At 40.2% G+C, this 14,581-nt stretch overlaps 2 protein-coding genes and 1 pseudogene across 2 annotated transcripts; 2 read left to right on the top strand and 1 right to left on the bottom strand.

Annotated features, from left to right (window-relative positions):
- Positions 1-2,176: 2,176 nt before the first annotated feature.
- On the top strand, positions 2,177-2,965 carry LOC127755666 (uncharacterized). Its single transcript, XM_052281353.1, has one exon. The coding sequence runs from the start codon at positions 2,208-2,210 to the stop codon at positions 2,781-2,783; it is 576 nt and encodes a 191-aa protein (XP_052137313.1). The 5' UTR covers positions 2,177-2,207; the 3' UTR covers positions 2,784-2,965.
- Positions 2,966-8,035: 5,070 nt separating this feature from the next.
- LOC127755029 (uncharacterized) lies at positions 8,036-10,621 on the top strand. Its single transcript, XM_052280664.1, has 4 exons — positions 8,036-8,085; positions 8,261-8,327; positions 9,118-9,401; positions 9,771-10,621. The coding sequence occupies exons 3-4, from the start codon at positions 9,128-9,130 to the stop codon at positions 9,848-9,850; spliced, it is 354 nt and encodes a 117-aa protein (XP_052136624.1). The 5' UTR covers positions 8,036-8,085; positions 8,261-8,327; positions 9,118-9,127; the 3' UTR covers positions 9,851-10,621.
- A 1,887-nt stretch (positions 10,622-12,508) lies between these two features.
- Positions 12,509-13,785, bottom strand: LOC127754590 (putative invertase inhibitor; annotated as a pseudogene).
- Positions 13,786-14,581: the final 796 nt, after the last annotated feature.

Here is a 14,581-nt window from a genome sequence, read left to right as displayed (position 1 = left end):
AGCACGCAACGCACGGCAAGAAGCAAGCGAGGGAAGAGGGGAAGATACTGACCACATAGACATTAATCTCATGAACTCTGAAATTGGGCAGTAGTATTTCCGTATATGTACTTGCACAAATCGAATCAAGTTCTTGTCTGGTTACCATGTCTAGCTTGAATTATTAATTGTGCCTAGTTATTTAAATTTTTTTTACATGGATGAATTTCGGTGGCATGCAATTATTGAACACTGCAAAAGGACAAGAGGGGAAGAAAAAGATGCAAGTACATGACCACATAAACATTAATTATATACTCAGAAATGGCAAGACATTCTTAATGTATGCATAGTCTATTTGTCTGTATTAAGTGCATCCAACAATGGCTTAGCCCATATCTCACTTTTGTCTGTCTCCTTTTTGTTTGTTCTCTTGATGTACCAGCTGGATGATTTCCGTGTGCAAGTAATCACTTATGTGTGCCCTGTAAGTACATTATATTATTTGTCCCCTTCCATACATAATCAGCTGAATTTTACGAAATGACGAAAATGCACACATTGTTGTAACAAACAATATAATGCAATAAAGAAGAATGTACAAGCAAATGTACTAATGCATATTACATCACACCTGACACAAGCAATAAATAATAAAACTTAAAGTGGATGAATGAGGTGACACACTTGAATATTGAGATTTAGTAGTTATTGAGCATTAACTTTATAGTAAAATATGATATGCATCACGCATACTTGTAATCATCATGGACCGACATCTCTAAAACAAGTGAAATTTTATGATCCTTGAGAAGATATCTCGGTACCTAAATTTTACACCTTTTTCTTATCTCGAGATACTTAGTATATAGAGGAATTAGATTTTAACTAGAAAATTTTACACTAATATCTAGAGGTATCTTGAGATACTTAGTATCTAAATGTACCAAATTTTATCTCGATATACATAGTGAGCGCCATGAGTCTCGTGGTGTTTGCCGCCTGAGCGAAACACAACGGCTTGCCGGAGGCATTCCGCCAGTAGTATGGGGTGTCGGAGGCACGGCAGGCGCCGTGACAGCTTAGCGGGAGGTCACGCCAAGTCAGAGAATAATTCGCTAAACTCCCTCCACAAGTTGGGTTCACACAATCAAGCCGTTGGATCGAGAATGTGCGACGATGTGGGGGAAAGAGGGGTCGGAGGCGTCACGAATGTTGCGCGGGGTTGGAGAATTAGTTTCCAAACCCTATCGAGTCCACGGGAACCAGTTGTGATCGTGCGGTCAATAATCAAGACAACAGAGTCCAGCACAAATATATCTCGAGTATAGATTACTGAAACTCGATAGTTTTTTTAAGATATTGACTGAAACTCAAGCTATATATCAATCGATTTTCTGATTCCACAGCTAATTAGGGATTGATCCGCCGTCACCTGCATGGAATGCAGTTCAGTCAGTGCGAGATATCTAATCTCATCGTTGATTCAAACCGTCGGCTCTCTTGTCTGCTTCTATATATATATGCTCCGGCTCCAGACCTCCAGCTTCCCTGAAATGATGCGAGAGTAGAACATGTTATAGGAAACTAGCAACTGTCAGTCTTTTTATTAACATCAAATGAATCGGAGGCATATATAGTATAGTTTTACGAGCTTAATTATTGATGGTACAGCATATAAAAAAAATCATCAACTCTATGCAACGGTAAGGATGTTTTATTAGGCATGTTTAAAGTTAAAGCTAGTATAGGTTCTTAGTTCATTTAGAGACTATCTTATTACAATTTACAACAGCAGTAGAGATGGTAAAATACTACTCTAACAATTAATACACCAAAACTATTTTTTTATTATCTTTCTTTTCTTTTATCGATTCTCATGCGACAAATGTTTATTTTAGAAACACTAAAAGTCGTGTCGTTGTCACAAGTAACAAATATATTTCTCTGTCTTCTCTTTTTTATGTAAGTAAAATCATCTTATTAATAACTTCAAAACATGCTAATGATTGTCATTGTACATGCCTCAGCCATATTTGGTCAGAGATTTACGGGGAATCAATAATTGATTTTACGGATCTACTCTATCTAATTATTAACTGGAGATGATCTGTTCGTTTTTAACACCATGCAAAACCTGTCCATAAATAGTTCACACACAAGGCCACAAAAGTATTCATCCAAAAAAACCATTCGACATCATCTTGCAGATTGATCGAGGTTTCACAATGGTCTCCTCCCATGGCATCGCCAATGCCTTCTTCCCCTTCGCCGTCGCCCTCGTCGCGGCGTCTCAAGCTCAACACGCCGCCAACGCTGACTCTTTCATGCTCGGCGCATGCAAGATCTTCGCTGGCAGCAGCAGCGGCGTCATCAGCGTCACGTTCTGCATGGACGCGCTCGGTTCCGACAGCCGGAGCCTCAGCGCCAGCCACTACAGTGACCTCGCCATCATCGTCATCGACCTCCTGACATCCAACACGACGAGCACCAAGGCCAAGATAGACAACATCCTCAAGGACGACGGCAACGGCTTGAAACCCGGCGATGCCACGACAGTGTGCTTCCAGTCGTGCCAGGCAGCATACGCCAGCGTGCTACAGGGTCAGCTTGGCATCTTCTACAACGTACAGGCTGGCAGATTTCCGGAGGCGATGTCGGCGTTGGAGAAGTTAGCTAACATGGTGGAGGAATACGAGAAAGGGTTCGGGAAGAGTAATGTCAAGTCATTGCTCGCCATAGAGAACCACGATAGCTTTGAGCTCGCCAAGCTTGGCGCTTTGTTACTCAATGAGGAACATTGATATCAAGAGACAATGTTTATAACACCTAGTCTTTTTTTTTCTTAGCATATCCCTTTGTCATGTCCTTTAATTTTGAAATAAACAAGGATCAAGGAGGTTAAGTTATATGGATTTGCAAAGAAAGAAAGAACATACAGAGAAGTACATGACTATGTAGTATGCACTCCCTTCGATGAGGAATATAAGGCATTTTAGTTTTTGACATGGCCTTTGATAACTTTGATCATTAATTTCTTTGATAGTTTATATCAATATATTATAAAAATTAACTTCATATGAAATACGAATATAGCGTCACCACATGTACTATATATCTACATGTTTTGGCATAATTTTAATAAAAACTAAAATCCATGATCAGTCTAGAAAAAACTACTCCCTCCGTTTCAGGTTACAAGACATTTTGACTTTGGTTAAAGTCAAACTACTTTAAGTTTGACTAAGTTTATGGAGAAACATAGTAATATTTATAATACTAAATTAGTTTCATTAAATCAGTAATTGAATATATTTTCATAATAAATTTGTCTTGGGTTAAAAATGTTATTGTATTTTTCTACGAACGTAGTCAAACTTGAAGCAGTTTAACTCAAAACATTTTATAACTTGAAACGGAGGTAGTAAAATGCGCATATATTATATTTTTCAGCCGAGGGAGTTGTAATGCGGAATAGAGCAGAAATACTCCAGATCGGGGTAGTTAAAGATTGGGGCGATCTGCTCGCACTAGAGAATTTTGGACGGCGTGGACGCACGCGTGTCTATCCACGTCCCCCGTGCGCTGGAAGGCTGGTGTTTTTCGGGCGCTCTCCTTACTTGTCCGCAGCGCCGTCCGATCAGCATCTCGCGACCAGAGAGCGCTGGAGCTGGTAAGTTTGCAAAAAACCCCTCCTTACCTTGATAATCTTTCTTAAGTCTATCAATGTAAGTTCGTTGTCTTATGTATTCTTATGTAAAGGCCCTCTATATCTTGATATATCTTACGTGAAAGAGACAACATTTCAAGTATAGGACAGCGCTCTGAAAAAGAGAAAGTAAGGGAGTTTTCTGAAAAAAAAAAAAGAACACCCAATCCCCCGAAACCCTAGCCACTACTGTTCCCCAATCCCTTCTCTTCCTTTCCCTTCCCTTGCGCCGCCGCCGCTTTTCCTTCCCTCCCCCGCTTCTCCTCGCCGGCGACGACGACTTGCCCCTCGAGCTCTCCCCTGTCCTGCCCATCTCCTGGCGCTCCCTCCCTCCCTTCGCTTGCATCCTCACGCCAACGTCGGCCCCGCCTTCCCCTTCTCATCTGTTCTCAGCGATGGCATGGGGATCAATATGCTGACCCAGGCCCTTCTCTTCTAGCAGGGGGAGTGGACCATGCGGAGCTAGCTTTGGGGGCACTGTGATAGAGATCGATTGTGTGGCTGTGTGGGGATCGATCTGTTGGCCCATCGCCTGATTTTGGGTAGGTGCACTCAAGCTCAACATGAAGTTCTCAATCCAGTGCGTTGCGCTCGAGGTCGGCATAGCCGCCGCCGCCGCCTCTCTCCCTCCTAGCTCTCCCTTACGTGCGACCCTTGGGCTCCCTTCCTCCCCTTGCATTCTCATGCTACCGTTGACCCATCTGTCTTCTTCTCTGGGTGATGATGCATCAGGAGAAGGTGAGGGGCTGAGTGGAGACCAGAGACAGCGCAACCACTCGATCCGGTGGGATGGAGCCTGACCTCGACTTTGGTTCAAGTTGGTGGCGTGCGGCTCTGCAATTTGAATTGCGTTCGATGTTCTACCTCCAGCATTGATGGTAATCCCAGGCACCTTGAGGGCTTGAGGTCGATATGGCACAATTTTGCTACTGGGGAAGAAGATGTGTTGTTGCAAGGGCCAAATAATCACCTCCTTTATGCTCGATCCACTCATGATCTTCCTCCCATTCTCTATCTGCGCCTGCAGTGCTGCTTTTTCCATGAGAGTACAGCCTCTTCATTCTTCTCAGTGACTTGCTCTGGTCAGCACCTGGTACTAATTGTTTGCCACCATGTCAGATTGCTAGGATGCAGTTTTGCATCCATATTGCAATTACAAGGGATTTCATACACAAGTACTGCTTTGCTGAAGGATTCTGCGTTTCAGTGCAGTAGTGGGATGAATCAGTGGAAAGTGAATTAATTGTTGTTTACTCTTTTACTTATTACACAGTTATTTTGTGAGTTTACATGATGCTTCTTTGAAATGAAAAATCTCCAAGAATCTGACAAAGCTAGAAACTAAGATAAGTTTGACAAATGTCACTATATTGTTTTGATTTTGCACATGATTGTGTGATGAAGTTCGCTTTGTCAGTTAATTTGTACCCACCGAAGGTTCCATATCAGATCCCACATGTCTGAATGCTCATTTCTACTATAACCTTCCATTCCCAAATTCTTTGTTTCTTTACATACATGAGCACTCCTTAATTTGTTGACAAATCAAGTTTGCTTCATAAATGTAATATTGGTATCGGCAAGTAACAACAAATCTGAAACTATTATTTGCTTTGGAGGTAAACATGTTCTATACATATAATTGGGTTGCGTGCTTTTTTTTATAGGGCATTGTTAGCAACTTACCATATAACAGGACTGTCAGATTTTTTATGTGTAGCTTGTTCTTCGCTTTGTACATGTCCATTTTGGTAAATGGTGTACGATTTTTTTTCTGGACTTATGTTCTTCAAGCATTGTAGAGTTGCAGTCTTATTAGTCATCTACTACTGTAGCCTTATCTATAATGTGCATTTTGGAAGTGACGTTTCAGATTTTGGTATTAACTATAAAGACTGAGAACCCATGCCACATACTTTGTAGAACTCCCATGTGTATTGGAGTAATGTGATTAGTTATCCAAAACATTATTGTTCATCAGAAATGATTTCAGTAATGTATTACTTGGGCATATGACTTTTCTAAAGAGTGTCTTATCTAACCAACTAGATTTTCTGTTGCCTCATACAAAACATTTAGTTAATCAGAGACTATTTTAGGGGGGAGCTGTCCTACAAATGAATTTCTGCTTCATTAACATAAGCAGATGTTTCTTGATATCTATGCTTTTAGGTGCATGGTCTGCAACATATAATATATCATTGCCACATAATGGTACTTAATTAGCTCTTTTTTACAAAACCGAATGATTAGGTCCATTTGTATATAGACTTTTATATATATATATATATATATATATATATATATATATATATATATATATATATATATATATATATATATATATATATATATATATATATATATATATATATATATATATATATATTGTTGCTTGCTCTTTTAAGTAGGATAAGTTAACATGGATTTTGGACTAACTTATTAGGTGATTTTATCTTGCAGAATTCAAGCTCTATTTTTGATCCTCACGTGATGGCAGGGTTCGAGTTGTATAGCGGTTTCTGTTAGAATGAATACATTAAGAACATGTTTACTAAGATAAATCCATTGTTAAAGTTGTAACATTTCTTACCGACAATATGTAATTTAAAGTGATTATAGAATCTATCGATTGTGCTTATGGCTATCTGTGTACTTGATCTAAGTCTAAATGGGATATTAAAAGAATATGATGATTTGATATAATTTTTTTCAATATTTGAATGACAGTGAAGTTATATACAATTACAGATATGATAACATGCTTTAAATAATCCCAGTAGAACTTTGCAAAGCCTACTTGCCCGTTGTAATGTGATTTTTGTTGTCCATAATACTGGTCTCAGCAGTTCTCGCATAGTCCTATTATTTGCTCTGATTTGAGTACTATTCAATGTTTTTGTAAATGCTCCTAAGCTACATAGCTCTTAACGAACATTAGGGCGCCGCGAAGCGCGCCTAAAGTCCTAGTGAATTCTATACCGTAAAAAAAGGGGAAAAAAAAGGCGGCCACCCTCAACCCCCCTGCCTATCGCGTTTCCCCACCCCCGATCCGCCGCTCCCCTCGCCCTCCTCCGCACCGCCACCGATCTCCACCTCGACGGCCGCCTGCGCGCCGCCACCGAGTCCTCCGCGGCTGCCACCACCTCCTGAATCCGGCCTCCCACCACCCCATCGCACGGTGGCCTCCGTCGTCGACAGTTTGTCTCCTTTCTCCCCTTCATCACCGAGGGACATCTCCATCTAGGAAAAAAAGGTAAACAAAAATTCGTTTATGGCATTTGATTGCTGGACATCCCTCATAGAAATTCGTATGAGAGGTTTCTTGTGATATTGCCTTATTGAAATTAGGTATGATCATTACGATTGAATTTAACACCTTTCTGTCTGAACGAACTAGAGAATGAACATTTTGCCTGTGAAATTACAAGATTTTGTATGTTTTCCTTGCCCCACGACAAGCTGATATGATGCCAAATGTACAATATAATTTGTTGCTCAAAGCATAGTTCGATCCTTTATTTTTATGTTTATTATGTTGAGCATTTGCTTGTTTAGGCTTATAGCCTCAGAGTTGAAGAGTTACTATTAAGACTGAACCCATAATCTTGTATGACTCCATTGTACAGCCGGCTTGTAGTCTAAGCACCGTCATCGGAAAAACTAAAAGTAATCTAAGCACTGTAAATTGACAATATTCGTCAAATCTTGGAGGCTGCTGTCTGTGTTTTTTTCTTTTCTTTTTTTTTTTTGCCAAAATTAAGCCTAGAACACTGTACTGTTAGCCCGGGGCTAGCAAAATTTTGGACTCTCACATTATAGCAGATGCGTCCTTGAACCGTACTAACTTATGTGTCTTTGTGATCTTCCATGGTTGAGTAATAAAAACTGTACAACTCCATCTTTTTTAGGAATACTCACTCATCGGTTCTAGTCCCAAAGATTAGGCTCCTGAATTTTAGATGGATTTATTGTGCCTGCAAAAAGTTCAGTTTCTTGCAAGTCAGCCACTGGTACTATGACCCTATTACTGTTTCTCTCTTCTATCACATTCTGCCCTGCTACTTGCAAAAAAGAAACAAAAAAAAAAGAGGGGGGGGGGCAGAACCATTCCTTACCTAGAGAATTATAAGTTGTTGTAGGGTTTTCCTTCTTTTTTTATGTTATTAAATGATATTTTGCTGCTTGATGTTTATAAACTTGCGATGCTGGCTGGCCCTGAGGCAGGTCAGCAAGGAGTAAGGACGACCGATCTGGACCCCCATAAGTTAGGGGCCCCAAGCCCATAGATGGTACCTCTATATGCATGATAATAAAGGCCCAATCGGGCCAAGGAAATCAGGATCAAGGGAGAGGACACGTCACTCCAGTCTCCAGACGCGCTCTCGCCCTCGCCTGTTCGTCTTCTATTTCTCCCAGACCCCAGTCCTTGACTCCTCGTTCCTTCAATCCTTTCCCGAGACAAGCGCCGGTGTTGCCACCCCTGTCTCTCCTGATTTCTTCCTGTGATTTGTTTACCACTCGGACCCGTTTTGCTGACTTGCCTGTAATTCGTTTTCCCCTCTTCTATAGATCTGGTTCAGAGCTAGGAGACAGATAAAGGCTCAGATTGGTGATTCTTACTGACAGTAGGCTGCTGGTATGATTTTCTTGGCTATAATGTAGGAGTATACAGAACTAAGATACGGTTTTGGGAAGGTTCTAAAGACTAATATATTTTGAGGTGTTTTTTCAGACATGAAAGTCTGAGGTATTCATGTTTTGTTAGTACTATTTCAGATTCTAACAAATTTGCACATCAAGGTACTAATGTACTCCATATTTTGTTAGTACTTGTGTTCGGAGGTCAGGGTAGATGTGTCTTGTTTAGCCCATATTTTCTGATTGTTATCCTGTAGAATAGAGTTCTCATTTTAGGCTTAGTTCGTTCAGATGATTGTAAATGATCAAAGCTTTTAATAAGCATCTTGATGCATAAGGTTTTATTTGATATATGCAACAACCTAGAGAAACTCAAATCTATCTGGTATGCCATCCTGTTCTTGTCTTTGATTCTGTTCTTTGAGTTGGCTTCAAATTACATGTCACATTACATAAAATTTTATCTTATGATTTGCTAATAATTCTATATAAATTATTAGTTCTTCTCTGAGAATGATTCACATGAAATTTGTGATGTCCATGTCACATGCAGTCCATTAAGGCCCTTGGCATGGCACATGCGACGGCAACCACAACCTTTAGTTTTGTTTGTCATATCATCTCTGTTCTGTTTGGTGCACCTTATTTTTTCAAACCTTGTAATTTTTTATTATCATTAGCAGCAACAGTGGATTTCAACTTTTCTTTGTCAGTTGAACTCTTAGATCTTACTGTGTATTACCATGTCATTTTCTACCTGTATTTTACAGTATGTGTTTCAAATGCAGACACTGCACTATGGCGTCTAGACGCAATGTTTGGGGGTATGCTCCTCTTCCTACAGAGGACAGGGATGACAGCAATCTTACTGATGATGTTGACCTTCGGTTCACTTACACCCCAAAATCCCTCAGAAAAATCCCGTGGAAGTCAATTGCCCTGGCACTATTCCTCCTCCTCCTAGGATGTTCGCTTCTCTTCCTGTCATATTTTATATTCACAGGTCACATGGAGGGGGATAACTCTCAGGCATATGGTCTCTTGTTCCTGGGCATCCTTGCCTTCCTTCCTGGTATGTTAATGTTCACTGGTTTACCTTACATTTTCGCGTTGAATTTTTTTCATCTTCTCAATGAAAAATTTTCCCCAATTATTTATTGATCATTTGCCATGACTTCGTTCAAAAGTATTTATTTTAGTGTAGTTTGTTGGAAATGTTGCTACATTTTTCTTTTGACTTAGGACAAACCCAAAACGCCTTATAATATGGAACAGAGGGAGTGCCATACTGGAAACTGAATCTCTTTGGATATGAAATCTATTTAAGTGTGCATTAGTGTAAAATTATGTCCTTTGTTATTGTTGTAGATAGTAGACAGACATCTCTAGTATTGTATCCATTTAGCGAGAAGGATTATATTGTTCTCACATTGTTTTGTAGGTTTTTATGAGACTCAAGTTGCTTACTATTCCTCGAGAGGAGCACCAGGGTACACCTTTGCATCTATTCCAGATTATTAACCTTCCATTGTTTTCATTTGTCTCACCAAGGGACAGTGACGATAGAACATGGACAAAGACTAGCTTAAATCTTCAATCAAGATGCAGGAATCAAATGAGCTCTTATTTTATTACCACTAAAATGTTAACATCTAAATGAAGTCAGCTGCTGACTGCTGTGTTCACCTGATGGCATTGCTCACCAGGTGTCACTTATCAGTGCTGTAGACAAAGTAAACTCGTGATCATACTCGTCTCTTGCTACATACACCAGATGTAGATGGCTGTTTGTCACCAGGAGTAGATGGATGTTTTAAGGTTACCGCATATTTTTGTTCCACAATTCCATTGTATTTTGTGTTGATATCATTAAGGTTTTTATTTTGGCTGCAGAAATAGTATAACCATACTTTCATCTATATATTCAAGCTCTTATAGCAGCTGTTGGCAATGTGTATCATTTTGTACTGCTTTTCTCTATGATGATATTTGTATGGATAAATTCCTTCTGTGCTACTGGAAGTAAATCAATTCCTTTGCACATGTCGTTGAGAGAATAGTTACCGCTCCCTCTATTGGTCAGACCGTGTCCATCATGACCGGTCAGACGGCGCCCTACCTCAGCCAGATCGTGTCTCCTGTCGCCGGTCTAACCGCCTCACTAACCGTCGGTCAGACCGAGTACCTGGCTGGTTAGATCGGGCTACCTGTTGGTCATGTTATTCCATATATACATGGTATTTGCACTGATAATTGCTAGTATGAGCTAAACCAAAATCATTAGTAGATGGATCGGCACAAGGCACGTATTATGGCTTAGCAAGAGGATTACTTTCAAAACTCTGTTGCGCCTTTACATTTTAGGCCATAAATATAAGAGGATAATCAATTAAGCCCTAAAGGCTAGTAATAATTCAATGTCATATAATAAATGTTGATACTTGTTTGTCATCGTTGCCAAAATTTGTAAAGCTTGACTGCATGCACGCATTAATCAATTTTATAAAGATGTGCATTAAGGGGACATAAATGTTTAACAATTAGCCGGGTCCTATAACCTTATTTCTTAAAAAAAAGGAACTATTTAGACTCCATTAATATGTCAATCATTGTATTACAATAAGGACCAATGTTTACTTGTATAAGTATAGAGTTCGTAATTAATGCAATCAAATTCAGCTAGTAAATTTCGAATGGAACTTACCACAACCAGATTGAAATAAGGCATTTTAAGTTTTTTATTTACATATCGTAGTGTGATTTTGAAACAATTTCATAATTTTTGCATCACACAGCAATTTGAAATAGCAAGATGTAACCGTCTTTTTGTTTCATGTTCATCCATCATATTGAATTGGGACAATTTTATTCTTGCTGCTACTTTGATTCCGATATTGTTTTTCCCTATTTTTAGGTTTTCGTTGTTTCTTTTCAAATATTCTTTTATAGAAGTTAGTGGGTCTAGGATTGCTGAACTAAAAAGTAACAAAACAAGAAATAATATTATTTCAATTTAATAATTAATCTTTCTACCCGTGGAGATTTTGCCATAGCCAAACAATACCCTCGAGTCCTTTTTCCTATGCCAAATCCAAATTCATGCCCCCAAACCTAAGGCAATAGTAACTCAGCCAGGCGGCGAAGAGGAGGCGATGACAGCGGCAGTTCAGCGTAGGAAGAAGGCCCAGCCAGGCAGCTGCTCCTTTTAGGGAGGAGGTGACAGTGGTGGCCTAACCAGGCAATTGCAGTGGCAGCTCCTCGCAGGGAGGAGGAATCGGTGATAGCCTGGCCAGGCGGCAGTGGCTCCTTGTAGGAAGGAGGTGACAGTGGCGACGACTCTGCATAAGGAGGAGACAGTGGCCTAGCTAGAGCTCAACGCAAGAAGACGGCAGCTCAGTGCGGTGAGGTGGCGACGGCTTGGTGCGGGGAGGCGATGGCGAGTAGGGCAAGCGAAGGCGATCCGGCGCGGGATGGCTGCTGCGAGTAGGCGAGGCAATAGCAACCCAGCGCAAGGAGGCGGCGAGGGCTCGGTGCATGAAGGTGGCAGCGAGCAGGCTAGGTGGTCAGAATTGTGTAAAAAAAATTGTGCCCAAATTTCCTAGTAGCATAAAATTGTGCCCAAAATTATCAAATGTGGCAAAATAATGTAAGTTTTGAAACATTTTTTTTTGTTGAAACTGTAGTTTTTCAAAATTGCATGTTGCATGTATAAAATGTGGGCAATAATAAGGTATCTATGTCTTTTTGCCAATATTTAATATCGTTAACTTGTTCATCTAAAATAGAGCAAAACTTGGTTTCGTTTTTTCAAAAAAGGAGGGAAAACGAAACCCTAAAAACATGGGCAAAATAAGTATTGTACATCAAATGAATAAAAATGAAATTAATACTTCCACCATTAAATTAATACTTCCACCAAATTCATTGAACGTTGACTATGTAATCTTTTGATAAAAAAAAAAGTTACCTAATATTAAATAATTAGAAGGGGTGGAGCTTTCAAGATCGTTTACATGTATACCTTGATATTTGGATGCATATGTTATATTTGGAAAAAATAATTTATGTGCATTACTACTTTGCATTTTTTTCCCTGTTGTTTATTACTGGAAGAATCAGTGCCATAAAAGGCTCTATCTGAAAAAGAAGTGCAGGTAGTATCGTTACCATTATCATCACCTATATGATTGAGAACCCGGGGAAAACATGTATTAGAAAAAGGCAATTAAGGCAAAAAACATTGTTGATCTGTTCGTCACGGATGAGCAAAACGATGAGCTCGGCAAGCTGGAAGGCGTCGTCGTTCTCCACAGAGAGCGGCGACGTCACATTGCTCTTGCCGAACCCGTCCTGGCATTCCTTCACCTCGCTCGCCGATTTCTCCAGCGATGAGATCGCCTCCTGGAACCTGCCCGCCTTCACCGCCGCGCCGACGGCGGCCTGAGCTTGCAGTATGTCTCCGTACACCGCCTGGCACGACTGGAGGCACCGCGTCGTGGCGGCGTCGCCGCCGCCGCCGCCGCCGTTCCGGAGCTTGACGTCTATCTCGGACTTGGTGCTCGTCGCGTTGGCCGTGAGGAGGTCGACGGCGATCACGGCGAATTCCTTGTAGCTGCTGATGTTGCTGCTCCGGTTGTCGGAGCTGAGCGCGTCGATGCAGAACGTGACGCTGAGGAGCTCGCTGCCGCCGGCGATGGTCTTGCATGCACCGTACAGGAACGAGTTGATGCCGGCGGCGAGTTGAGGCGCAGCAATTAGGAGAACAGCGAAGAGGAAGAGAACACTGACGCCATTGTTAGCATTGGAGGAGGCCATTGCGGTTGTGGATTTGATCTTGGACCTTCTCTGTAAGATGATGTTGAACGAGATGGTTTTCTGGATGCTCTTGCGTGTCAATTATATAAGTACAACATTTTGCATTACATTCAATGACCTGATCGATCATCTCCAATCAATGATTCCGATATCAGATATCGGATCTGTAGAATCGATATCCCGTTAATTTCTCTGTTGCCAAATTTGGATGGTGTGTGTTGAGAGAAACCCTGGGTCTGTCAGAAATACCAAATGATTTTGAGGATTGCTTGAGGATGCTAAAGAAGAAACTAAAAACAAACCTCACAATTGTCTTCGTTACTTGGTTCTGTTGGGGGATTTGGTGAAATAGAAATGAGTGGGTTTTTGAAAATAAAATTGCAGGTAGTCTACAAAGCCCTGGCGTGGTTGCAAAGATGGAAACGGCTACAAATGGAAGGAGATTGCCCAGATCTCGAGACCTTGCCTGATACTCCCTCCGTCCTAAAAAAAAACTTAACTTCTAGAGTTTGAATTTTATCCTACAACAAACCAACTTCTACCATCTGCCTACCTTCAACACATAAAACGAGAAGTTTTATCTCTTAAATAATCTTTACCTACCTATCACCATTACTACCTTTTCTATTGATGAGGGTCATTTTAGTCATTTTTACTTCCGTCCCAAAAAAAAACTTAACTTCTAGAGTTTGAATTTTATCCTACAAAAAACCAACTTCTACCATCATACCTACCTTCAACACATAAAACGAAAAGTTTTATCTCTTAAATAATCTTTACCTATCTATCACCATTACTACCTTTTCTATTGGTGAGGGTCATTTTAGTCATTTTTACTTCTCACTAAAGGATGCTAGGAATCCTCTTTTTATGGGACGGAGGGAGGGAGTACCTTGTAGTTTCCTTTCTGCTGGGATTATTATGTGTTAGTCTGTTGGGTTCTTTTATTTTTTTTAAGATAATAGAAGCTTTATTGATCTTACTCAAAAGTTTTGATGACACTCCCGGCCTCAGCTTGCAAGATCAAGGCCCTACAAGGCTACAACCCAAATAATAGGTTGGGGACCACATATACATTTGTCGACAAATTTTCTCCTAAAAATTTGACAGATGTAATTATAGTATAATCGTAGTGTAATTACACTGTAACTTATATGTAATTACTGTAACTTGCATGTAACTACAGTGTAACTTGTATATAAGTTTCACGTAATTTTGAATCGTTAAATCTATTACAAGATTTGTTTTGGTGAGGAAGAAAAAAATCACAGCACAAACATATGTGTAAGGGTTTGTTCCCACAACCTCCATTTTACCGAAATAACATATTACAAAGAGATTTTTGAACGTTACATACAAGTTACACTATAGTTACAGTGTAATTACACTACGATTGTACTGTAATTACATCTGCCAAATTTTTAGGAGAAAATTTGT

This window comes from Oryza glaberrima, chromosome 11, assembly GCF_000147395.1.
Source record: "Oryza glaberrima chromosome 11, OglaRS2, whole genome shotgun sequence".
NCBI lineage: Eukaryota > Viridiplantae > Streptophyta > Magnoliopsida > Poales > Poaceae > Oryza > Oryza glaberrima.
This window is presented reverse-complemented; position numbering and strand designations above follow the sequence as displayed.